This window comes from Cucurbita pepo, chromosome 5 (genome assembly GCF_057944985.1).
Source record: "Cucurbita pepo subsp. pepo isolate OVF chromosome 5, ASM5794498v1, whole genome shotgun sequence".
Classification (NCBI taxonomy): Eukaryota; Viridiplantae; Streptophyta; class Magnoliopsida; order Cucurbitales; family Cucurbitaceae; genus Cucurbita; species Cucurbita pepo.
Genome location: NC_141802.1, coordinates 15,370,638 through 15,394,204, shown reverse-complemented (window position 1 = coordinate 15,394,204; position 23,567 = coordinate 15,370,638). Strand labels below are relative to the sequence as shown.

General features: G+C 35.4%; 2 protein-coding genes and 1 non-coding gene across 5 annotated transcripts; 1 reads left to right on the top strand and 2 right to left on the bottom strand.

Moving 5' to 3' along the window:
* The first annotated feature begins 575 nt into the window (after positions 1-575).
* On the top strand, positions 576-11,380 carry LOC111795375 (golgin candidate 5). Of its 3 annotated transcripts, none has more exons than XM_023677757.2 (20): positions 577-945; positions 1,278-1,497; positions 2,033-3,141; positions 3,437-3,508; positions 4,397-4,471; positions 5,646-5,760; positions 6,040-6,101; positions 6,190-6,237; positions 6,481-6,765; positions 6,864-6,923; positions 7,064-7,147; positions 7,248-7,313; positions 7,397-7,495; positions 7,569-7,787; positions 8,335-8,449; positions 8,512-8,720; positions 9,558-9,617; positions 9,716-9,829; positions 10,755-10,829; positions 10,901-11,380. In XM_023677757.2, the coding sequence occupies exons 2-20, from the start codon at positions 1,344-1,346 to the stop codon at positions 10,934-10,936; spliced, it is 3,057 nt and encodes a 1,018-aa protein (XP_023533525.2). In that variant the 5' UTR covers positions 577-945; positions 1,278-1,343; the 3' UTR covers positions 10,937-11,380. The 3 variants fall into 3 exon arrangements, with proteins under 3 accessions (XP_086980285.1, XP_023533525.2, XP_023533524.2); XM_023677756.2 differs by having other exon boundaries at positions 581-945; positions 2,033-3,198; XM_087124159.1 differs by lacking the exons at positions 8,512-8,720; positions 9,558-9,617; positions 9,716-9,829; positions 10,755-10,829; positions 10,901-11,380 and having other exon boundaries at positions 576-945; positions 2,033-3,198; positions 7,569-7,830.
* Positions 11,381-12,540: 1,160 nt separating this feature from the next.
* Positions 12,541-12,844, bottom strand: LOC147792699 (signal recognition particle RNA). The gene has a single exon (XR_015421274.1).
* A 3,506-nt stretch (positions 12,845-16,350) lies between these two features.
* Positions 16,351-21,818, bottom strand: LOC111795471 (26S proteasome non-ATPase regulatory subunit 12 homolog A). Its single transcript, XM_023677919.2, has 12 exons — positions 21,626-21,818; positions 21,313-21,507; positions 20,899-21,006; positions 20,692-20,796; positions 20,551-20,607; positions 20,229-20,425; positions 18,260-18,359; positions 18,081-18,193; positions 17,767-17,920; positions 17,600-17,677; positions 17,250-17,497; positions 16,351-16,722 (listed from the first exon to the last, which is right to left on the bottom strand). Exons 1-11 carry the CDS (start codon positions 21,626-21,628, stop codon positions 17,279-17,281), a joined length of 1,329 nt encoding a protein of 442 aa, XP_023533687.2. The 5' UTR covers positions 21,629-21,818; the 3' UTR covers positions 16,351-16,722; positions 17,250-17,278.
* Positions 21,819-23,567: the final 1,749 nt, after the last annotated feature.

The window sequence follows — 23,567 nt, the reverse complement described above, 5'->3', positions numbered from 1 at the left end:
GCAACTCGCAGCTAATGAATTTAATATCCCTGTGAACACCCTCATCTGTGTGCATTCGTACTCATTATCATACGATGCGCGTCCGCACTCATCAGCTCTAGAGGAATTAGCACAATGCTTATGAACACTCATTTAAGATTAAAATCAAATCACATATGGTCATCTTAGGTAATATTAATGTTCTCAATTAATGGATTTATGAGGAGAGATTAAATATTTCGTGGTTCAGTTTTATACAAATTCATTGCATAGGATATCCCTACTCACACATGTCTTCATATATAACAATTACAAAGTGAACGGTATCACTAATATTACTAGTATAAGACATCAAACCTTATTCATGTACTAGACCATTTAACTTATAACTCGAACATGATTTTCTTATTTGACAACTATATACAGTTCAAGATTACCTTAATAGTTTTAAAATGTTGTCCAGATAATAATAAAAATTTTCATATACAAGTATTTTTTAAAATTTTAAAGTGAAATAGTACTTTTTTAATTTTTTAAAAATTCAAATATATTAATAATTTTTCTCTTCCTTTTTCTCTTTTCTTCCCTTATTTATTTCTCTTTCACCTCTCTCACCGTTTTTTTCCTCTTCCGGCCCTCTCGTTAATCCCGGTAAACCACCACGCGGCGGCGACGGCGACGGCCTCTTCTCCGGCAAGAAACGTGCGACGGCGGTGGCACTGAACGAGATCTGTGTATATGACGAAACCCACGGTGTGAAAAACCTACTCACTGCGACGGAACCAACGCTGAACTCCCCGTTTCATCTGCGCACCGTCTCGATCTTTCTCTATTCTAAATTTCGAATTGAAAGACAATTGTCTACAACATTGTCCGCAGCTCAATAGAGAAAATCCATGATGTGGTTATGGCATTCACTGCTCCTATCAATACCCAATTGGATTCTCTTCCGGTGTGGATGACGAGGTTCTCATAAGTTTTGCATTAGGATCATAATTTAATTATTTCCATTCCTCCTCTAATTTCCCACTGCCTATTCCGATCCATTTCTGCGTGGATCTTACACCTCTACTTGTATTAATTTTTCGTTTCTTGCATTATGTCATCAATGAAGAAAATGTTGATTAATGTCTTCGATGGAAATGAAGCTCACTGGCGAAAGCCCCCGCCCACCGTATCATATTTCTAATTTTCAATAAGTGTTACCCGCTAATTTTGGTTGATTTGGTAGTTACTATTACATTTGTCAACAAGCTTTCTCAGTTAATTGAATTCTATCTCGTTTGTTCTTTTTTCAGCATTAGCTGGGGACTCTATGCGCTAGCATTAGTTGATTGAATTGGAGATCTATCGTTTGTTCTTAAATGGCTTGGTTTAGTGGGAAGGTTTCTTTGGGTAACTTTCCGGATCTTGCTGGCGCGGTAAATAAGCTCCAAGAGAGCGTGAAGAATATTGAAAAGAATTTTGACTCTGCTCTAGGGCTTGAAGAGGAGCCGGAGTCGGAGCCCAGCAGCGATGGTAAGTATACACTCTTATATTATGTTGCCAATTATTATTTGGTATTTGAACCAACATTTTTTCTATGATACTTAATCTCTAGGAAAGCTCGAAGGATGCAGAAAAAGGCATTTTTCTGCTTAGACAAATGATTATGAAATGGTTAATGTGATTAAAATTTCTTAATTACGATACACTGGAGTCCTTGTCTATCGAACTTAGTGTTGGATAAAATCATTGATGCTTTCCTTCCATATTGTTTTTCATTTGGAAGTGTCTGCAGTTTGCAATTTCCGATTGTTCTGCTAGTGCAATTGGGGCCACAATTTTTCTTGGAATCAAGCACAAAACGGAAAAATTAGAAACGTTGGTTCTCAAATATAATTGCCACAAAGAAAATTTAATATTATTCTGTGGGTATGTTTTCCTGGTTGTTCTTGCACTGTCATAGTGTTAATCCATGATTCTTGAGATTCAGGAGTTGGTCAATGCCTTTACAAATGTAAAATGCCAGTTTAATGCCAATTTCTTTTCATGCCTCTTTATATCCCTGTAGCTCCTGGATTCTGGCAATCAGCTACGGAAGGGAAAACACTCTTTGATCCAGTCAGGGTATTAATTGGGCAGAATAAAACTGATGAAAGTTTAGTAGACGAGTCATCAAGTGAATCACAATCTTTACTAATTCCCACAGAAGTTGGGGAATCATCAGAGAAACAGGACTCTTCACAGCTTCAATATGATTTGAATAAAAAGGAAGGCATTGAAACTGAGCAGCCAGTTCCTTCGTCTTTAAGGGAACCAAGTGCTCAAGAAGTTGAAGTGCCCACAGAACAGGATGATGACAGACCAGACGACGTACAAAAGGAAAGCCAAGGAGAAGCAGAGTCTGAATCATCAGTCCCTCCTATTGAAGTTCTTGGGTCTTCTGTCCAGAATAATGTCATGTCAGAATCCCTTGATAAAGCCGATCATGATTCACCAAGAATGTCTGTCGAAAGTCCTGAACCCACTGCAGAAATTTCAGACTCCACTCACAACTTACAGCAGAAAGAGTTTTCAGAAATGGAAACTTCCAAATTTCCAGAGTTAGATACCAAGTCAGAAGCAACTGATATATATCAAGATGAAGGAAGTAATGAGCTGTTGGTTCAATCTTTGAGTTCTTTTGATGAGCATAACAGAAGTAATGAACAGATATTGCTAGCAGATAGGATAAATGAACCAATGATTGAGGTTGAGACTACTGATAAATTGAAAACAGAAGAAAAGGAGGTCTTAAAAACGATTCCTCATACTGTATCCGAGTCATCTGATGATAATCAGGGTGAAGGTGGTAGTGAAACTTCTAGCATACATTCTGGTAGCACTGAGGTAAAAGAAGGTCCTCGTGAAGTTTCTGCAAGTGAATTGTCCAATGCACCTCTTTTTGATGAGGCTTTTCTGCGCACTTCTAATTCAGATTCTCATGAAAGTGATCTAGCAATTAAAGCAACCGAAACGAATCAGCAACCCCAAGGTAGTGAGAAAGAAGCTAAAGAGCGAGATTTCAGCTCAGAGGAAAATACACCTACTCATTTAGATTCTATGCATGAACTAGAGAAGGTGAAGGCTGAAATGAAAAAAAAGGAAACAGCATTGCAGGGTGCAGTAAGACAAGCTCAGGTACTTAATGTGGCAAACCTTACCTGGAACCTTGTTGGTAAAGATACTCTTGACCAGGTCAGAGATTCAAATCCCCCACCCTATATGTTGTTGGGCTCTCAAAAAAGATAGATTTTGAGCCTAAAGCCTTTTACATGGTTAGTCTTGCCATTGGAAAAATGACTAGATTTGAATGACCAGTAGATAATTAAGATCAGATTGTCTAGGGCACCTTAGCTGAGACGGGGTCTTTGGAAATGTTCCTTTCTTTGTATGCGTCTTTCTCTTCTCAAGTAACAAATCTGATTTCTTGCAGGGAAAGGCTGATGAGATAGAGAAATTGATGAATGAAAATGAGCATTTGAATATTGTGATCGAGAAATTAAAGGTATTTTATATTTTCATGTCAATCAGTTAAGATCTTAAGTTGTTATCCTTTTTGAGTAGTTAGGTGTGGTGGTTGATAGGAAGCCCATTTACTTTAGGGACTCTCTTAGCAAATCAACGAATGAATGAAGTTAACATTTGACCCATATAACTTTGTACTTAACACGATCTTATTCCAATTATTTTCTGCATTTTCCTTCATGCCATCACTTTGACCAATCAAATTAATGTTCATTATTAATTGGAAAATTTTCCTTTTTACACCGGGGGCCACTAGTATTTATACTATACACAAGTCAGCGACTCATAACTAATTATCAAGTAAACTAACCAGCTAACAAACTAATTAGTCGTTTCCTAACAAACTAGCCAACAGCCAGTTTAACTATAAACTGCAACTATTTCTGTAAGTATTTCCACATCAGGTTATTGACATTTTTACCCTTTTGTAAGCGAGGATGGAAAAACTATCTCAACAATTGAACTTAATGTCTATTATTCTGGAGGCTTATTACAGATCTTTTCCCTTTTTCTGTTTTCTTCTTCATCTTCTTTTCCTTTTTTTTTTTTTTTTTTTTTTTTTTTTTTGTGTGTTTTTGATTATCTAATTATGTTGGGTCTACCATTTCAAGTTGCACACTTAAACAAAGTCATTTGAATTCCATTATAAAACGATGGTTGTGCTTATTTTTCTGACATTTTTGTCCTCATTTGAGAATATTCTTTTTGTTAATTTGTTGGCATCTCATCATTTAACTAGCAACTGTATACTGTACAAAAGTTACACGTGTTTTACACAATGAAAACTAGTCTTCCCTCCCCCCACCCCTGCTGTAGAGAGAAGATGAAATATCTGTTTAATTACTCACGTTCGTCGTTAATGGAACAGAAAAAGTCCAGTGATGCGGAAATTGAGTCATTGCGAGAGGAATACCATCAGAGAGTCTCAACTCTTGAAAGGAAGGTTTGTCATTTCTTTTTTATATTGTTTTTCCAACTTCCTACATCTTTCAGAAGTTTACTCTTCATTTTTCCCAAAGTAGTTAAATCAGGTTGACAATGTAATGACCTTTTGTTTGTGTTATCCATACACAAGTCCAATGGGTCTGATTTATGAAGTTTCAACTCCATAAGTTTAGAGTTCTACCAAGCATCAATGGAGTTTTGGTAGATGTTACATGTTCTACTGAAATTGCTTTCTAATGGATAGTTTCCAACTGTTTCAGAAAATGAAGGGAATGGGTGAATTAATTTTTTATGATGAAGCGAATAACTAACTGATTAGTCCTTCTACAGGAGGGATTATTTTTTTTTTTTTTTTAAGAAAATAAGAATTACGAAATATTCAGAAAACCATTCAAGCAAATGAAATTAGTAATATTATCCGTGAACGTATTGAGAAATATAATAGAGAAGTAAAAATTATAAATACCGTTACTGTACTTCAAGTAGACGTCAACCTTGCTTGTATTTATGGTCTTGATGAAGCAATGACAGATGAGTTAGTAGAACTTGAAGAGGGTACTATAAACATAGCTTTAAATATAGAATCAAACAATGTTGGTGTTGTATTAATGGAGGATGGTTTGCTGATATATGAGGGAAATTCTGTAAAAGCAACCGGAAGAATTGCAAAATTGCAGTTCTCATGAATCAATAGTTTGAATTTGTAGGTAGTGACCAAACAAACAAAAGAAAAGAAGCCTCATATCTTTAGATAAAAAAGAACCTTAGTAATTGGATTTACTTATTTTAGACTTAAATTTGAGGCGAATTCAATATTGTTCTAATTGTATAATCATCAACTACAAATTCATTTTATGTCCTAGCTCTACCGTATCTTTTGCTTCATTTCTTCTGCAACAATCCCAAACACATTTTTTTATTATAGATCTACTACCATAAACTCAATGCGTAATATTAGCATTCAATGTGTATTCCTGAATAATCTCATTTTTCAATTATTCAACCATTTCATTTTACCAAGTTCAATGTTAGTTAGATTAGTCAACATTTCTATGTTCCGATGCAACAACAAGATTTTATTTGTAACAAGTAGTTTTGTTGGTTGGTCAATTGGTCAAATTTTATTTATCACCTCAGTGATTTCTAGATGCTTTTGGATCATAACATTACAGGTTTATGCTCTTACCAAGGAGAGGGACACACTTAGGAGGGAGCAAAATAAAAAAAGTGATGCGGCTTCTCTTTTGAAGGAAAAAGATGAAATAATTAATCAAGTTATGGCAGAAGGTGAGGAGCTTCTTAGCCTTGTTTTATGTGTATCTAATGGCATTTTATTATTCTAATGTCTGCTGAAATGAGATCTGTATAGTTGCTTTTTGTTGGATGGTATTGGGGGGGGGGGGGGGGGGGGGGGGGGATAAAATGTTTGCTGTCTGAATCTTGTATTCTCTCGGTCACAGTCCTTTTGGTTTAAAATATTTGCGCCTAATAGGATACTGCATGTGAAAGTGTCTTATTAGAAAGTTCGTCTTCCTATCTGACATAAAAGATATGTCTACCAACCAGGTGAGGAGCTCTCAAAGAAGCAGGCTGCTCAAGAATCTCAGATTAGGAAATTAAGGGCCCAGGTGTGCTCAGGTTCACTTTCACTATGATTTTTTAGAATCAATTTATATTACTGAGATGAATAATAATTTAATTGGTTTCTTGAGCTAGACCAGAGAGCTTGAAGAAGAGAAGAAGGGACTAATGACCAAACTTCAGGTAACTGAATTGAAATGTATGATAGACTTTGGACTAGATTTCCTTGGATGACTAATTATGTTACAAATGTCTTTGGACCTGTATTATCAGATTTCTGTAGTATGTTTTTAGGATATTTTCGTTGTGTTATGGTGGAGACAAAAAAGGTTCCATTTAGAATTTTATGTTTGCAGAATTTATGGTCTGTTGCAACTATTATTTGTAAGGAGCGGTCATTTTGATGCATTTTCTCCTCAATTCTAGGTGGAAGAAAATAAAGTAGATAGCATCAAGAGGGACAAAACTGCAACCGAGATGTTGCTGCAAGAAACAATAGAAAAGCACCAAACAGAACTAGCAGCCCAGAAAGAGTACTATACATCTGCCTTAACTGCTGCCAAGGAGGCTGAAAATTTAGCAGAGGCACGTGCAAACAGTGAAGCCAGATCTGAGCTCGAAAGTCGACTTAGGGAGGCTGAGGATCGTGAAACAATGCTAGTTCAGACACTTGAAGAATTAAGACAAACTTTAAGTAGAAAGGAACAGCAGGTATTTTTTTGTTCCTCTAAAAGTTTGCACTGTCTTAATTAAGCTCACTTTGCTGCTTTGAGGAGTCAGAGGACTATGTTATTGATTTTGCTTTGCAGGCTGTCTTTAGAGAAGATATGCTTCGCGGGGACATTGAGGACCTTCAAAAGCGTTACCAAGTATGTGGCACTTCTTATTTCAGTGCATCGTTTAGTTCTTCTGAATCCCCTGACCTGGCAGCCGCAAAAGATAAAATAGAACTCTAGAAATTATCTTGTGAGCTTCCTATATTTATATCTTGGTGGTCATTGTTTTACAGGCAAGTGAGCGACGTTGTGAGGAGTTGATCACTCAAGTCCCAGAGTCTACAAGGCCTCTTCTAAGGCAGATTGAAGCAATACAGGTCAGTACATGTTACGAAGAATTTGGAGATCTTATGATGATCTTTATACATCAAATTCAGTCTATTGGACTTATGTCTGAACCCCTCGTCATGATAACAGGAAACAACTGCTAGAAGGGCAGAAGCGTGGGCTTCTGTTGAAAGATCTCTTAACTCCAGACTTCAGGTTGCTTTGGAGTTTATTCTGGGCTATATACCATTTGCACAGTATATAGACATGTCTTTACTGAATTTTTAATGAATGCACAGGAAGCAGAAGCCAAATCTGCTGCTGCCGAAGGAAGAGAGCAATCTATAAATGAACGCCTGTCCCAAACCTTATCTAGAATTAATGTTCTTGAGGCGCAGGTTCTTATTGCTAATAATTTTCCTTTTCCACCTTGCCTTTTGAATATTACCTTACATCAGAACTGTATTGCAGGTTTCATGTCTTAGAGCAGAACAGACCCAGTTAAGCAAAACACTCGAAAAGGAGAGACAGCGAGCAGCTGAAATCAGACAGGAGTATCTTGCAGCAAAAGAGGAAGCTGACACTCAAGAGGGTCGTGCCATTCAACTTGAAGAAGAAATCCGGGATCTTAGAAGGAAACACAAGGAAGAGTTGCAAGAGTATCTGAGGCATAAGAAACTGCTGCAGCAGGTCTTGGTTCTTATATGAGCTCATAACCGCTTTAACCTAGGAAGTATGGACTTATCTATAAGTGAAAGTTTCCATTTTGGGTGCACATCTGGGATATGAACACACCTTGGACATAAATCCAACATGCAACACAGTTGAACATAGATTTACCTGACTTGTATGTCACACCACATCTGTGGACTCAACAAAATAACTTGACCCTCTTGGAAACTTCTTGGATAATCCTTGGAAATAATCTGTTTATTTGACATAGGCCCCCAAACCAAAACAACAAACTTTCACTAGTTTAAAATATCTGGCATGATATTTCAGTTGCATCTTTTTACTTCTTTCACATTCGTTAATTGTTGAAATGTGTGCTTACGTGACAATTTTTCCCAAAATTATATTTTAGTTGATGTTTTTTATTTTTTTGTGTATGTTCCATGTCTTTGCCAATGTTGGGGGGGCAGCTGTTGTGGGAGTTCAATTTGTCGTTCAGTTTCTATATAAATTGTGTCGTATAAATCATTTATTCAAGGCTTGGACTTTTATTACTCTTTAACAGGAGATTGAAAAGGAGAAAACTGCCAGAATGGATTTGGAGAGGAAAGCTCATCTCCATTCTACTGCTGCGTCTTATAATAGTTCCATAAAAAGGCATAATTCGATGTTTGAGAATGGTATGGATCTTTAGCTTGATGACATTATTTGTTAGGTTGCATTGTCTTACACTGTTGTGCAGGTGACTTGGCTCGGAAGCTCTCAAGTTCCAGTAGCCTCGGAAACATGGAGGAAAGCTATTTTCTTCAAGCATCTTTAGGCTCGTCTGATAGAAAAATCACTGGGGACATACCCATGGGTCCATACTATATGAAGAGCATGAATCCTAGTTCTTTTGAGGCTGCCCTTCGTCAGAAGGAAGGGGAACTTACATCTTATGTCTCTCGAATGGTTTGTTCTTTTACCTTGGAACTCTTCAGTTCATACAGATCACCTTACCTCATAGTCTGCTCTCCATTACGTTATAATCTAGGTTAAAAAAGATTTTTGGTCTCATTGAAGTAACAATGATTGTCATTACATAATAAACACAATCCTAGTAGCCATAAACAGAAGTTCGTTCTTGTGCTGTAGTGACCTTCCAGAAAAAACAACCATGGGTTTTAGGGTTTTAGTAACCATCTATCTTTAACCTCAGTGGGTCTCAGTCACCATCTAACTTTAACTTTAGTGGGTCTCAACCACAGAAGTTCATGGGTCTCCAAAAACTGCCATGGGTACAATAACCATTGTGACTCTTCTTCAATCTCTGTTATCGTCATAGGCCTCCAAGCACTACTCGTGGGTCTATCTTCATCAAACTAGATCAACACACCTTTGTTACGTACATTTGGTCAAGTTAACAAATTGCAAGAGTAGAAGTTTTGTTCTCTGTGTGGACCCTTACACCGGTCATTCGTGGCTCACTTAATCTCAATAATTAGTCTACTACCTCTCTCACCATGAAGAAACACACTGCCACCTTTTCTATTGGTTATCTTGTTCGTCAGGATATTATGTTGAACGACATGGCTGACAACTATTTAATCATTATTGGGTTCCTTGTGTAATAAGAAAAATAATTTCTTCTTCAACAACAACAACAGTGAGCAGATCACAAGTGTTTAATATAGGAAAAGTTGTAGTTGTTATGGTTAAAGTTTAATGCATTAAATGCCCCAAACTCCCACCCACCATCCCACCACCAAGTTCAAACTCTTAGCTTTATTTTCATTTATATTTGACCAGAAATCAATTGAAATGATCCGTGACTCTCTTGCTGAGGAGCTAGTGAAACTGACCTCTCAGGTTGGTATTGACTTGTCACATGTTATTCTCTTATACCATTGAGCTTGGGGACACTTGCGCTGACTTCAAATATGATTTGATTGTCTATTGATGCACAGAGTGAGAAGTTAAGGGCAGAGGCCGGTATGTTACCAGGCATACGAGCAGAACTTGAAGCACTGAGGAGAAGGCACTCTGCTGCGTTAGAGCTCATGGGAGAACGTGATGAGGAGGTAATGACAAATTTCTTACTGTGTGGAAATCTAAATAGATTGACGTGTGGCAGGAAAGCACAATGCTTGCTCCTCCCTCTATTTATATTAGTTTTATGTACTGAGGTTGATAGTGATTTTGTTGGATTGATTTTATTATTGTTATTTAAAAAAAAAAAAAGTTACTGGATTTTGTCATGATCCCACTTATAATGTGCTATGTTTGCCACGGTGAGATGGTTGGCAAAACTCCGGTGCAAGATATGCACTTGGGAATTGAACAATGAAGGGCAATGTCTAGTTCAATCTCTATGACTTTGAGGACCAGAGTTTTATTCGTTAAGCTTTTGTTTTGTTAGTTGTCTAGAGAATCAATACCATATCAGTAGTTTAAGCTTTCATTTGGAGGTGGACATCTTTTCATGATGAACTGAATATCCATCATTAGTGACGAGTTTTCCGCACAAGGACATTCACATTGTAATTGGTTACGTACAATTATTCCTCCAATTTTACATCACACTATCCTATCAATTTGATTTACATAACCTGAGGTATACTAACATGATAGAATACCTAGATAAACATAATTAGAATAGGATCCAATTTAAAATCCTTTGGTTGAAAGAATGCTAAACGCCAATAGGTTATAACACTTTCCACTTGTCTTCCCTTTTCCATAAATATATTTATAAGGAAACTGCCCTCTTGCATCTATTTTGAGTTCAATAACACGTGTGGTGGATGAGATACAAATCTTTGATCTCTTAAGTCTCAAATGTTTGTCTTGACTAGTTGAGCGCTCAGTCTTTACACCCTTTACCTCTGTTTAGAACCTGAAAAAAGATTCTTCAGAATGTATGTTGAGCACCTCATGGCCATTTTATACAATGGTAACTGACTTTTATTTAATATCCTCCAATAACTGAAATTGATTTGGTTGCAGCTGGAGGAACTTCGTGCAGATATTGTTGACTTGAAGGAGATGTACAGAGAGCAAGTAAACTTGCTTGTGAACAAGGTAATTAGTTCAGCACAATTTTGCAATACAAAAGGCTTTATTGTTCCTAATCATTCTCCACTCTCTTGCAGATTCAGGTAATGAGTTCATCAATGGGTACAGCCTGATAAGTGGACCTCATATAGCGCCCAACAAAGCTAAGCGAGTGGTTAAAACTCGGCCATTAAGATTGAGATGGGCGGCATTGAGATTAAGATGGTTGGTATTGAGATTTTTGTGCATGTACTGAATATACTTGAACGGAAACTACATTTTTGAAAGTGTTACACACAAGTTCCAATCGCGTTGTATTTGACAGTATACCTTCATTTTTAGTGTACATTAGAGAATCGAGTGATAGTTTCAAGACGTTAATAAGATTCCATTTTGCCCTTACCAAAAGTTGCTACATCAATATCCAGCTGTGTATAGGTTTAAATCTTTGATCAGAGTAGAGATTTGTAAGAACTTGGTATCCCACTGTTGCTTTTGATGGAAATGAAGAACAATGTATTTGATCTTTGAGGCTGTAGACAATCAAGGCAAACGAAATTCAAAATATTCATAACCCACTTCTTTATGTTCATTTTGTTTTTTTTGTTTTTATTTTTTTTTTTTCATCACACACCATATCAGCACTAGTTTATCAATTTCTTTCCTATTTGTAGATTTCTTCATTGTTTTATGCATATAATGTACATGGATTGAATATCTTAAATACACATTATATTATGTAAGATTTTCTTGTGTTATGCTACCAAAGAAAGTTGGACCTCACAAGCGCCGCCTCCTCACATTAGTGTAGTCACAACCCTCACAATTGGACATATATAAATCACACTCAAAAATAAATTGGTATGTGAAATTGGTATGTGAGGTAAGTGAGGTAAGGTAAGGGATTAGATAGCACACTCGAACACACAAACAAGAATATTAAAGGAGTAATCTGAATAACAAGAAAACGAATTAAAGAAATAAGATGAATAAATATAACTTTTGGCCAAATAATGGATAAGGGCGTTTAATTTACCATTAGCAACTTAGTCACTTGTGAGAGTTGCACATAACAACAAGAAAAAAAAGACATTTAACATCAACCATCATTTTTTTATTTGTTACAAAATTTCAAAATCCAATCAGTTTACTATAAAAAAAAATCGATTTAGAATATCTTATAGAATAAAATGTAGATAAGACCCGGATCTAACATTTTTCCATCCATTCTTAATTTATAAATTGTTTATTAGTTATTTATAATTTTATCTTACTAGACGTGAAGATGACTTATCTGCCACCTTAGCGATAACTTGTAGGTTCACACCATGGTGTACAATTAATGAATTAAACGGTGACTACTACTTTGAATTGTTTTTATTGTTATCTTTTTTCATGTGCATTGTGAATCGACATGGCATGGGGACAAGCAGGCCGTACAACAGTGCTCCTTGTACTAGATAAGGCGTACACGTCGTTAGTTTATTTAAATACCAAATACCATCCGAATAATAATATATATATATATATATATATATTATTTAAAAATATGTTCCATATATTTTTTTTAAATAAAATAAAATCAAATTTTGTAAGTAAAATATATAACACAAATATAAAACTATGACGAATTAATGGTATTTATTTGGCTTATTTTCCCTTTTTCCTTTTTTTTTTTCCTCAAAATAATGTCACCAAAACAAACGGTTTGAATTGCACGGATTTTAAAAATTAATGAAAAAGTGGTTGTCAGGGTGAGAACTACCCACCAAGTATCAACGGGCCATGGAGACCCGGCCCGCTATCCTTCCACCGACGGGAGAGAGAGGTGACGCTGCTCTGTGAAGCCAGCCTCACGCGGTTTCCTCCATCTTCAAGGGCAGCTGCCCCTGGGCCTTCGCCCAAGAACAACAGCCCAACTCCCTACTTGGAATGGACGGACCAGATTAATTACCCCATGGGCCCTACCAGATGGGCTGGGCCAACCTCCAGCCACTTTAATGCCCTCATTTGAGTTACAAGCCCGCATTACCAAGCTCGGCGGTCACTAGTGGCTCAAGTCACCTTATAAGCACTACATCTGATTTTAAATCTAGCAATGTGGGATCCAGCTGACAGATTTTATTATTTTATTATTTTATTAAGTATTTTTTTGAATTTAAACAGTGATTAGAGGTTTGTGTATATGAGTTTCAAATAACGATTAGATTTTATTATTTTAGTTTTTTAACAATAAAGTTATAAATACATCGCCCTATGAGTATTCTTGTTTTTTATCTGCTTAATAAATATTTTTTTAAAACCAATTAAAAACATTTTTTTTTTTAATTTTTAATTTGTATAAAAATTAAAATGATTTCTAAATAAATGCAAAAGAAATGTGGTTAACAAACTAGGTCTATAATAAATTAAGAAAACCTGCAGCGAAGGTAAAATGATAGTAGAGTTATAGTGGCAACAATTGAGACATGGGAGCGAGCACAATAAACTTTCAATTGAATGACTCTGCAGTTGAGGCTTAGAAAAAATAAGAGAAAAACAAACCAAAAATCTAAATTTGAGAACAATCTAAGAACAAAACCAAGAACTTACTACCCCTTCATGGATGATTGAGCACACGATGAAATCGGTGGCTTTGAGACGACGATATCCAAAGGATAAGGTATTAAGGTGAACGAAGAAGAATCGTAAACTCAGTAAGAGAGAAAATCAACAAAATTGAGAGATGTTAGCGAACTCTTGTATAATCATGAGGAGAAAGATGAGGAAAGGCTTTTCAATCATGTGATGAATAGTTGAATTACGTCATTAATTTGGATGTCAAATATAATTCAAATAAATTTGGATGTACATATATTATATGTTTGATAATTGTTTTTGAGTTCTAACCCAAATTAAAAATAAATAAATAATTGTTTAAATTTTATATTAAACGGTTCGAGTGATTTATACTGATTTTAAAAGTTAAATGAGAAATAAAATGAAATTAAGAAATTGTAGAAAAAAAGTGGATGTGAGACGGAGAACTACCCACCAAGTATTATTGGGGCATGGAGAACCGGCCCGCTATCCTTCCACCGACAGGAGAGGAAGGTTACGTTGTTCTGGGAAGTTAGCCTCATGCAATTTCCTCCGTCTCAAAGAACAGCTGCTGATATGAACCAAGAGCCATCAATCATACAATATACTTCAATGAAGATGTGAAGAAAAGGTTGTCAAAATTATCAAAAGATGTTTCAACTCATGCTACGTTGAAGAAGAATGAAGTTTTGGGTGGGTTACAATTTAGAGTAATTTAGAGTTATTGTATTTTAAGATTTTTTAGGTTACATTTACATAATGGCTCATTATGGCCATTAAGTATGAATGTTACAACTCTTGGAATGCCTTTAGTAGTTTCATTTTGAGGCTATATAAAGCCATGTATGTTGTATTTGTAAGAAGACTTGGAAAATATATTAAAAGAAGCATTTGTGCTTTTCTTTAGCCAATGGCTAAGTTTCTTTGCAATTCTATGTAGTTTAGATTGCATGTAGAATCATTCAAGCTCGACATGATCAATCTTGCTTGTAGAGTGATTCGAATCTCAAACAAGTGTTTGAGATATTTGATAAACAAGAGTCATTCAAGCTAGACATGATCGATCTTGCATGTGGAGTGATTCGAATCTCAATCAAGTGTTCTTGCCTTGAGATATTCGATCAACAAGGTAATCCGAATCTTATTCCCCTTGTATTGATTCCTTATCTTATCAGCTGCCCTTGGGCCTTCGCCCAAGAACAACAACCCAACTCCCTACTTGGAATCGATAAATTGCTTGCCCTTGGACATCCAGGTGATCTCAGCATTGGGAGGTCTCTTCCAATCTGCAAAGAACTGTTAAAAACCATTTTTCGATTCAGTGACTCTTCACATTTTCTCTAACGGAGTCTCTCCTACTTTCTTCGTTGGAAAATTCTTCCTCTTTGAGTGATGTCGTACCACCTCCTTGGGTTTGGTGTCTTCTTGGTTGGAATAGTAATGTTTCAAGTTACTGACGTAGACAACAGGGTTAGTTCGCATCCATGGGAGTAATTGGATCCTAGATGATATGAGTCAATCAACTTCAAACTCAGTAGAATAAGTGTACTAACATATGGAGCAACTTTAGAAAAATTGTTAGTAGTTGTCAAATTATGGACCAAGTTTAGTGCTTTAATTAGGAAGATTGTTAGTGGTTTTGAACTGAGAAGAAAGTTTAAGAAACTAGTTAGTGCTTTCCTATAAATACTCATCAGATGGATGCTCTTTTCGGAACAAAGAAAACTGAAAAGTATAAGTTCTTAAGGTTCTTCTATTCAAATGTGTGACACTGAGGTTGAGTTCATGGCAGCAACTGTGGCATTGTGCCAAGCATTGTGACTGAAAATTTTGTTGAGCGAAAGGATTAGAAGTGAACTAAAGTCGGTAACTCTCTATGTTGATAGCAAATATGCAATTGCACTGATGAAGAATCCGGTATTTCACAGACGCAACAAACACATTGACACTCACTTCCACTTCATTCGGTGTCGAGAAGAGACAAATCATTGTGGAGTGCATATGCACTAGCTAGCAACTTGCATATATTCTAACTAAGACCCTAGCAAGGACTAAGTTTGAGATGCAGGAGTTGTTGAGAGTGAAGAATCTCAAACAAAATTAAGTTTAGGGAAGACTTAGACTTGGTAATATGGTGGACCAAGTTTAGTGCTTTAATTTGGAAGATGGTCAATGGGTTTTAACTTGAGGAAAAAGTTTAGAAACTGATCCATGTTTTCTCCGATATAAATACATTGGACTTCTCATTACAGTAAAAATAATTAAAAAGACTTAATCGTTCTTTTATTTAAAAGATCTTCAAGTTCAAGTTGTTTGTTCTGACATTTTCCAATCGTTGGGTCACATCCAACAAATCAATCTATTACAAGCATTAAAATTTTAAGAAATACACAAAAATTCTTTTAAATAGTAGGTTTACAATTTGAGTTATCACAACAATATCCTAACAATAAGAATTTCAAATTAAAAAAACGCTACAATTCAAACATACTTCAAAGCTTCCATCTAAACAATTCCGTGTTAAATAACTATTAAGACTAAACAACTATGCACCCCCCAAATGCTTGCTTAATAGTTAAATTGATAAATATGATAACTTTAAGAAAGATAGAACACCTATAACACTTGCAATCAATTGATGTATTTAATCTACCTTAATTACCTTTCTCTACTGTCCACTTCTGATTACTCGTGTGTACAAGCGAAAGTTGTATAATGTATCAATATTTCATTAGTAATTAGTATACCACATCATAATTCTATTAAATTAACTAACAAGAAAGATAATGATTTAGACACTAAAAGAGTGTTTTTCCCAAGATTAAATGTGGCAGTTCAAAGCTCAACAGATCATATTTAAACCAAATATTATATAATCCAAACTGTTCAACAAATTGTAGCAGTTATTATTGAGGACAAAGAGAAATCAAAACTTAAAGGCAATATAACAGAGCAGAGTTCCAGACAATTGAAAAATGTAAGCATCCAGCAAAACAATAATCCAGAACACAACCGGAACAATCACTTTCACACAAAGATTGTTGAAATGTAAGAGGCAAACGCCTAAACTGGATAAAAATGGTAGCTGAATGTAGCAAACATAGCCTAAGAATTTAAACTACTCCAGGCAATTGAATGCCAAAGCTACTTAAGAAAAGGGCATTAAGGTTGGTTCGAATTTCTTATCGGTATTATACAACAATCTTTACTTCCAATTCTAATAAGAAACGCATCAAGTTCTGTTCCTTACCGTCAACACAATCTGACATCAGACAACCGGGATAAATTCTTGATCAATCTGGTTAGGCACAACAGCCAATCATGCCGCTTTCTGGGTGACCTGCACCAAGCATTCATGAAGATAAACATCCAAAAAAAATGCCTCATTTAATTGGGTAAAAAGCGAATTTGGTCCTTACACTTCTATTCAAGAATTTAACACTTAAACAACTTCAATGTTTTACAATTTAGTCCACTTTAGTTTCAAATTTGTATCATTTTAATCCCAACTTTAGTATGGGATTATTAAATTGATTTAGTCCCCACTGTGAAAGATCTAGTTAGAATGTAATAGGTGCTACCTTGACAACCCTTGAAATCCCACACAATAAAGGCCATGTTTGCACACAAGAGGGAAAAAAAAAAAGATATGCAAGTGAGATTAGGTTGCAGCCATGTCAAATCCATGTTATACTGTAATGGATTAAGATTAGACATAACAACGTTGAAACCACATGACCTTGTTATATACTTACTCAGGACTATATTGTTTCTCCAATGAAAGTACAGGATCAAACGTATTCTTTTAACCTAAATTATTCTTCTTTTTTATGTGAAGTTTAAATATGAGAAGAGTGAGCGGTATACCAATGGCACATGGCTCATAATCATTCTTCTCAAACTTTTAAAGCAGCTTTGTGAACCATGGTCTCCTTGTGTATTTGGTGACAACTCTTTTCAACAAGATCAAGCAGCTTCTCCAAGTTTGTTGCCCATGAATTTAGAATGTCATTGCTGTCCTTCGATGTCTGGAAGCTGACAATGCCCATTGGCCTGTCGATCTTCGCCACTAAAGCCTTGGACACAACCATTTCAGAAAGATGCTTCTCTGCTTCCTGGATTAAGAAAAGACACGGTATTAATAAAACAGATCGAGAGAGAGAGAGAGAGACCTAGAAGAAAGGAAAATTTAGCACGTTTGTAACATATCTACAAACCTTGAGGTTGAGGCACAGCAGCTCAGCAAGTCTCTTCAATGTAATCCTTGAGTAATACTTCGACACAACAAGAATATTCTAAAAAGAAAAAAATATGTTCAGTTACAATGACCAAATGTTCAGTACACGGCTAAACAAAGTAAAGAGATACAACAAAGGGAACATACATGCTCGATTATCCTTTGTTTAAGATCTTCTGCAGCTTTCTCAACCAAAGAGCCTCCTAACAAGTTCTTTTCATTATCGAACTCATCCTTGTAATCATTCCATAGAGCTGTCCATTGGATGACCTCCATAGTAACTAGCTGTTTCAACAACAATCTAGCAGTACAACAAGAATACGAAATAACTAACCGATGCTAAATAGTATTCATCTGAAATTTCAATTCACTAGACATGAAATTTGAACAATGAACTCAAATAGTTCAATGTTCATACATCCTTGTAAATGAGAAAATGCTCTAAAAAGTGAACGGCATACCTGAAATTTGGGATCTCTGAAAGATTCTTGTCTTCCAAGATGGAATTAAGAAGGCTCGACTGCATAGGCTCATGTGGTGATAGAACTAGGTACCAACAGATTTTCCTCAGGACCTACAGTGATACAATTAGACAAGCGCAACATAAACTGGGACAACATGAAGGGGGAAAGAGCTTTACTGGTATCCACTGAGCTGAGTTTTCCTTAACAGATGGAATATCATATATTGATTTGTAGCAGCGACAAATTTCTAGGTAATCCTGGTGATGCGAATAATACCTACAGAGGATGATGAACAGACCTGTAAAATATTTCATTGCAAAAGAAAAAATATGCAAAGCCTTCGTCATAAATGTAATGTCTGTTGCTCATACTCGTTCTCAAAAAAAAAAATCATGCATACTAGTCTTTCAACTCCTTATGTGGGCTTGTTGTTTGTATGCCCTTGTACATTCTTTAATTTTTCTCCATGAAAGCGCAGTTTCTTATTGAAGATTCAAAAATATTCATGCATACTAGTCTTGAACTCCTTATGTGGGCTTGTTTTTTGTATGCCTTGTACATTCTTTAATTTTTTTCGATGAAAGCTCAATTTCTTACCAAAGACAATGGAAGAAAATGAATGCTTATACATCAAGCAGAAAATGCTTCTCATTTCATCTAGTACGAAACTATCATCTCTTCCTGGTTCTAGGCAGCCAAGAACAAACGCCATTGTTTTGCACAAGATTTCAAACAAGTGAAAATTTAAGATAACTATCAAGTTTTCTTTATTCATTTATTTTTATGGAAATTTGAGTTTCACTGAGAAATTTTGAAAGAATACAGATGGGTATGCATAAAGATAACCAAAAAAGGAGCCAAACAATAATTTGAACTAACTATACAAAACCAAGCTTCAATCTAGAAGAATAAGACCTAATTACAAAAATCCTTAGAGAATCACACCCAAAAAGTGTATCAAGCCTGGCAAGAAAACAACATCTTCTCTAGACTTTTCAACCTCTCTAAATATCTTACTCTAAAGCTACAAGCCTTCAGACAAATATAAGAAAAATATGAATTTTATTAGTAATTGATTGCTTATGGTCCCTAACAAATAATCATCATCTTAATCATTCTCATGAATATAAACTTTGATTTGAAGGCTCATCAACTTATTCTCAGATCAAAGAGATTTAAGTTTTCACCCTTTTTCCTTGGGAAGAAATCAATCAGTTTGTCTGAGGTGTAAGCTGGATCATCTACCTTTTAACTATCTCAGACTTCCTCTTAGTGGTTATTCCAAGGGTTCAGCTTTTTTCAACCAAGGGTGGATAGAACTTTAAGGAAATTAGATTGTTGGAAACATTTCAATCTTTCTCGAGGTGGAAGGCTTACTCGTTGAAATTTGGTGCTTCCTAGTATTCTCTATATTATTATTCTTTGTTCCTAATTCCATCTCAAGTAAGCTTGATTTTTGAGAGAATGTGGTAAATCCACTCATAAGGCTCAGCGGAACTAAGTCTCTAGATCCCAATTGGATGGGGGACTTGACCTTGGGGTTGTGATGAATAGAAATGAAGCTTTTAGCAAAATGGGAGTGGAGATTTATGATGGAACCCCATGATTTTTGGAGGGTGGTTGTGAGCATTCATGGTTGTTCCTCTTTTGATTGGCACACAGCTGGCAAGCACGATATGAGTCCTAGAAGTCCCTGGATAAAAATCATGAATATTTGGCAGCTAGCAGGCTCTTTGGTTACATTCAAATTGGGAATGGGAAATTGAATATAATTCTGGAATGATAATTGGGCTTGTGGCTCTCCTTTGAAGGAGATTTTTCCGCTGCTTTTCACCATTTCTTCGTGACTCTGTACATCCTCCTACCACCCTCCCCAAGCTACACCTCAATACAACAGTGTTCTAAGGTTGCCCAATATTAAGGTTTGCTCATGAGTTCTGAGGTTATCTTCAAAATTTATAAACAAAATATCACATAGTTGCTTGAAGTTGAAGGGTCGCAATTAGGGACAGGACATTGCAAATATTACATGCACAAACAAAAAGCAAATTCAAAGAAGGAATACTCTCATAGCATCAACTCTCCTGAGATCCACGACAAGTTTATAAGAGCTATAACAAAATTTTAGAAGAAGCTACCATTTACCTGATCATCAATTCATAGTAAATACGCTTCAACTCCATTAACGATGGAATATCAGCTGGAGCCTCCTCAATAATATTATCACCTTCTTTAGGTTTCTTCTTCTCTTTTGTAGGATCGGCATCAAAGACTCTTGGACTGATTTTCCTTGATAGGATCTGAGCACGAACATAATCCTGACGGTCTAAACACAGACGAACCTGCAATTAAGATTCAAAAATACGATCTTGTTTTGTCACAAAAATTTGAATCAACACTCAACAAAAAGATTTCTAGAAACAGAAGAGTGCAAGAATAACCTATAACCAGTTAAAAAGGACCATACTTGTTCGAGAATGAATGCAATTTTCTCAGTTTTAGCCATGGCACCAAAAGTCTCCACCTGTGATCTTAATTATCAGAAACATGTAAATGGGAAGATTGAAACGTAAACATTCTGATTGTCGCCAAAGTATATAACACATACAGCAATTTCTTGCATCAAATCTGCAGCTTCAGCAATAAGCCCCTGCTCCTCTTTAATTTTTGCTAATTTTTTTATTAACCGAGCTCTCTCGATTTCCACATATATCTGCAAACCAATAGGTTGAAATATAAAAATACTAAGCTCGATATGGTTGAATGAAAAATATTTTCCTCATCAAGAAAAAATTTAAGGTAAGACAAAATTTACCTTTCCTGCAGAAACATTGTTAAGCGTCTTGATAAGCTCTATTTTGGTCTCGATATCTGGTGTTTCATCAATGTACTGCATTGCTTGTTGCACCATTGCAGTCACAGCCTAAACGAAAATTAAACACAGTGTAGGAAGTTCAAATTTAAAGAAACAATAGTATCTGACTGAGAGGCCCCTTTGATGTGAATTTCAATACACTACTTAACTAATTCCTTAGAACGATGCTTGGATGAAAATAATCAAGTTAAATGTACCGTGAACAAACAACATGAAATGCAGAATAGTTCATATAGGAAAGTAAGCTCAAGACGATTGAAGCTGAGACGCAAAGAGTAAAAAGGAAACATAGCTGCTCTGATGCGAAATGGTTGAAAGTGGAAAGCAAAGAAACACCAATTCTTATCTGCAAACCTGTTTGAGTTGTCCACGGCGTTTGGATAAGAGAACAATCTGGTCATTAAGAGTCCTCCATGCTTTTGCTTCAAAGCAGAGCTGTAATATGTCAGTGGCGGCCTTCTTGGTGCCGGCCACATCTCCGGCAAGGCGCATCTGCTTCTCGACATTGAGCAGCTGCTCGATGGAGGCCTCTAAGTTACGTTCACCTTCCTGAAATTCCACAAGATCCAGCATCGAATGCGTATCATAATCGGAAGTGATGACACAACAGAAGAATCAAAGACTCAGATCTGAAAATGAATTTAAATCTGCAACTACGAAAGAGTACCATTTCTTCAACTGGATTTGGAGATGAACCCAATTGATTTTGAGATTTAAACCCTACAAGAAATAGATTAGAGAGAACTGCGAATCACAGAGCAAGCCCTCGAACTCCAAAGTTAAACCCTAAGTGAAGAATGACAGATTCGGATGTCTTTCGTTCCCCAACAAAACTTGCCCATCAAGAATTCCTCGAGGGTCTTGCAACTGCACCTTTTTTATGTCCTCAAATTACCATTATACCCCTAAAATGATCATGTTTCAATAATACTAAATTTTTTTTAAAAAAAAATTATGATCTCTTTTAAAATATTTCAAAATTACTTTTATTATTAAACTTTGAATGAAAAACGTCTTCTAAACTTTCAAAATTATTTTAAAATTTTAAATAAAAATTTCGCGCACAACCGAACCACGGGAGAAATAAGACCCAAACGAATCATTCTTATAGGTATGCAAACATATGAGGAGAAGTAAGTCATGCTCGATGTACACACAACATGCATGAAGTCTCGCATAAAAATAATGGTTCAAAATAGGATGATGCATACAATACTTCTATAATATCATGACATACATTATCTGAGGCATAACACATTTTAATTCCTAGAACCTTGAGAATCATACACGTGGTCATATCATTATGATCACGAGAATTACATGTGTGAAAGCACGATATATCAAATAAAACATACCTGTCATATCAATATAATAATATATAGTAAACAACCATAAATTACGTGTTATTCGTGGAACATACAATTTCATCTAACTAGCTCCGTAGACATTCCAACCATGAGTCCACTTATAGTTTTTAGGTGCACTTAGTACTCCTAAACTTATCTTGATCCAATTTTACCTACAATATTTGTCACGATCCGAATTTCAATATGCTCAAAGTATGGATTGCAACGTGGATTGGCTCAACGAGGTAAAAAAATACGATAAATTTTTTTGATTTTAAAAGCAAAGGAATTAGGGGAATGTGGCTATCGGGGGAATGCTTCAGCCCTTGAGTTCTTCATGAAACTTGTTGGAATTTTTCTTAGGTAGACGCACGGGAATGAGTTTGAGTCAAAATAATTGAGCGTAGATGCCAAATTTTGACCAAACTCTAGACATAAAAATTCGAAATGAAAGGGCATAGACTTTTCATCTCGTAATGGGAGTATTGGAAACCGATTTAATTTATTAAGAATTAAAATAAAGTAATTAATATAAGAATAAAAACTCTACCTTTGTGGAAATTGTTGGTTGCAAGCGTCGTAAATGTGTTCCAACGGTTCGAGTTCTATAAAGGAAGTGTGATTTCATGTCTTATTTAAGAAGACTTTAATTTTTGTCCAATATATAATATATTAAAATATAACACCTTATTTAAATCATATTTAAATTTAAATGTGATAAAGATAATCTCATATATATTTTGATCTAATATATACTAATTAAATATTAAATTTTAATTCCAACGGTTCGAATTATTATTTTTTTTTTCTATTTATGCTAAATATAGATATATTTTTTTTAATAAATATGTTAAATATTAATTTAAAAATTGTCTTTAATTACCAAGATTACTTGTAAACTAACGGATTATAAGCTTCAATGATACAATGTTAATTAATTAAATTTTTAACGGATTAATTTTCATTCTTAAACTATAGGTCACCCCACTTTAAACTTAGAGGTGCACTCTTATGTACTTTAGGACAAGTTATATTAATTGATATAATCATTACAAGCAAGTCCATCCTTCATGAGTTATTCATAATTACAGTTGAGTCAAACGTCCGTTTTACTTTTGATAACATCTTTCACCTTAAGTATCAATGATTCTCTTATGAACAATTTGTTATGATTAGAAATCAAGTCAATCATTCACCGTTCATAATTGTAGCTAGACGAAGAAAATAACATTTAAAGGAATTACTCATCTACTTACCTAATGT

Coding starts and splice junctions, on each gene's coding strand:
- LOC111795471 (XM_023677919.2), bottom strand. Junction 20,797..20,898: donor ACAATGTTTCTGCAGGAAAG/GTAAATTTTGTC, acceptor ATTGGTTTGCAG/ATATATGTGGAAATCGAGAG. Junction 17,498..17,599: donor TGCTGTGCCTCAACCTCAAG/GTTTGTAGATAT, acceptor TTCTTAATCCAG/GAAGCAGAGAAGCATCTTTC.
- LOC111795375 (XM_023677756.2), top strand. CDS start 1,344: ATGGCTTGGTTTAGTGGGAAGGTTTCTTTGGGTAACTTTCCGGATCTT. Junction 6,924..7,063: donor ACCTTCAAAAGCGTTACCAA/GTATGTGGCACT, acceptor ATTGTTTTACAG/GCAAGTGAGCGACGTTGTGA. Junction 8,721..9,557: donor CATCTTATGTCTCTCGAATG/GTTTGTTCTTTT, acceptor ATATTTGACCAG/AAATCAATTGAAATGATCCG.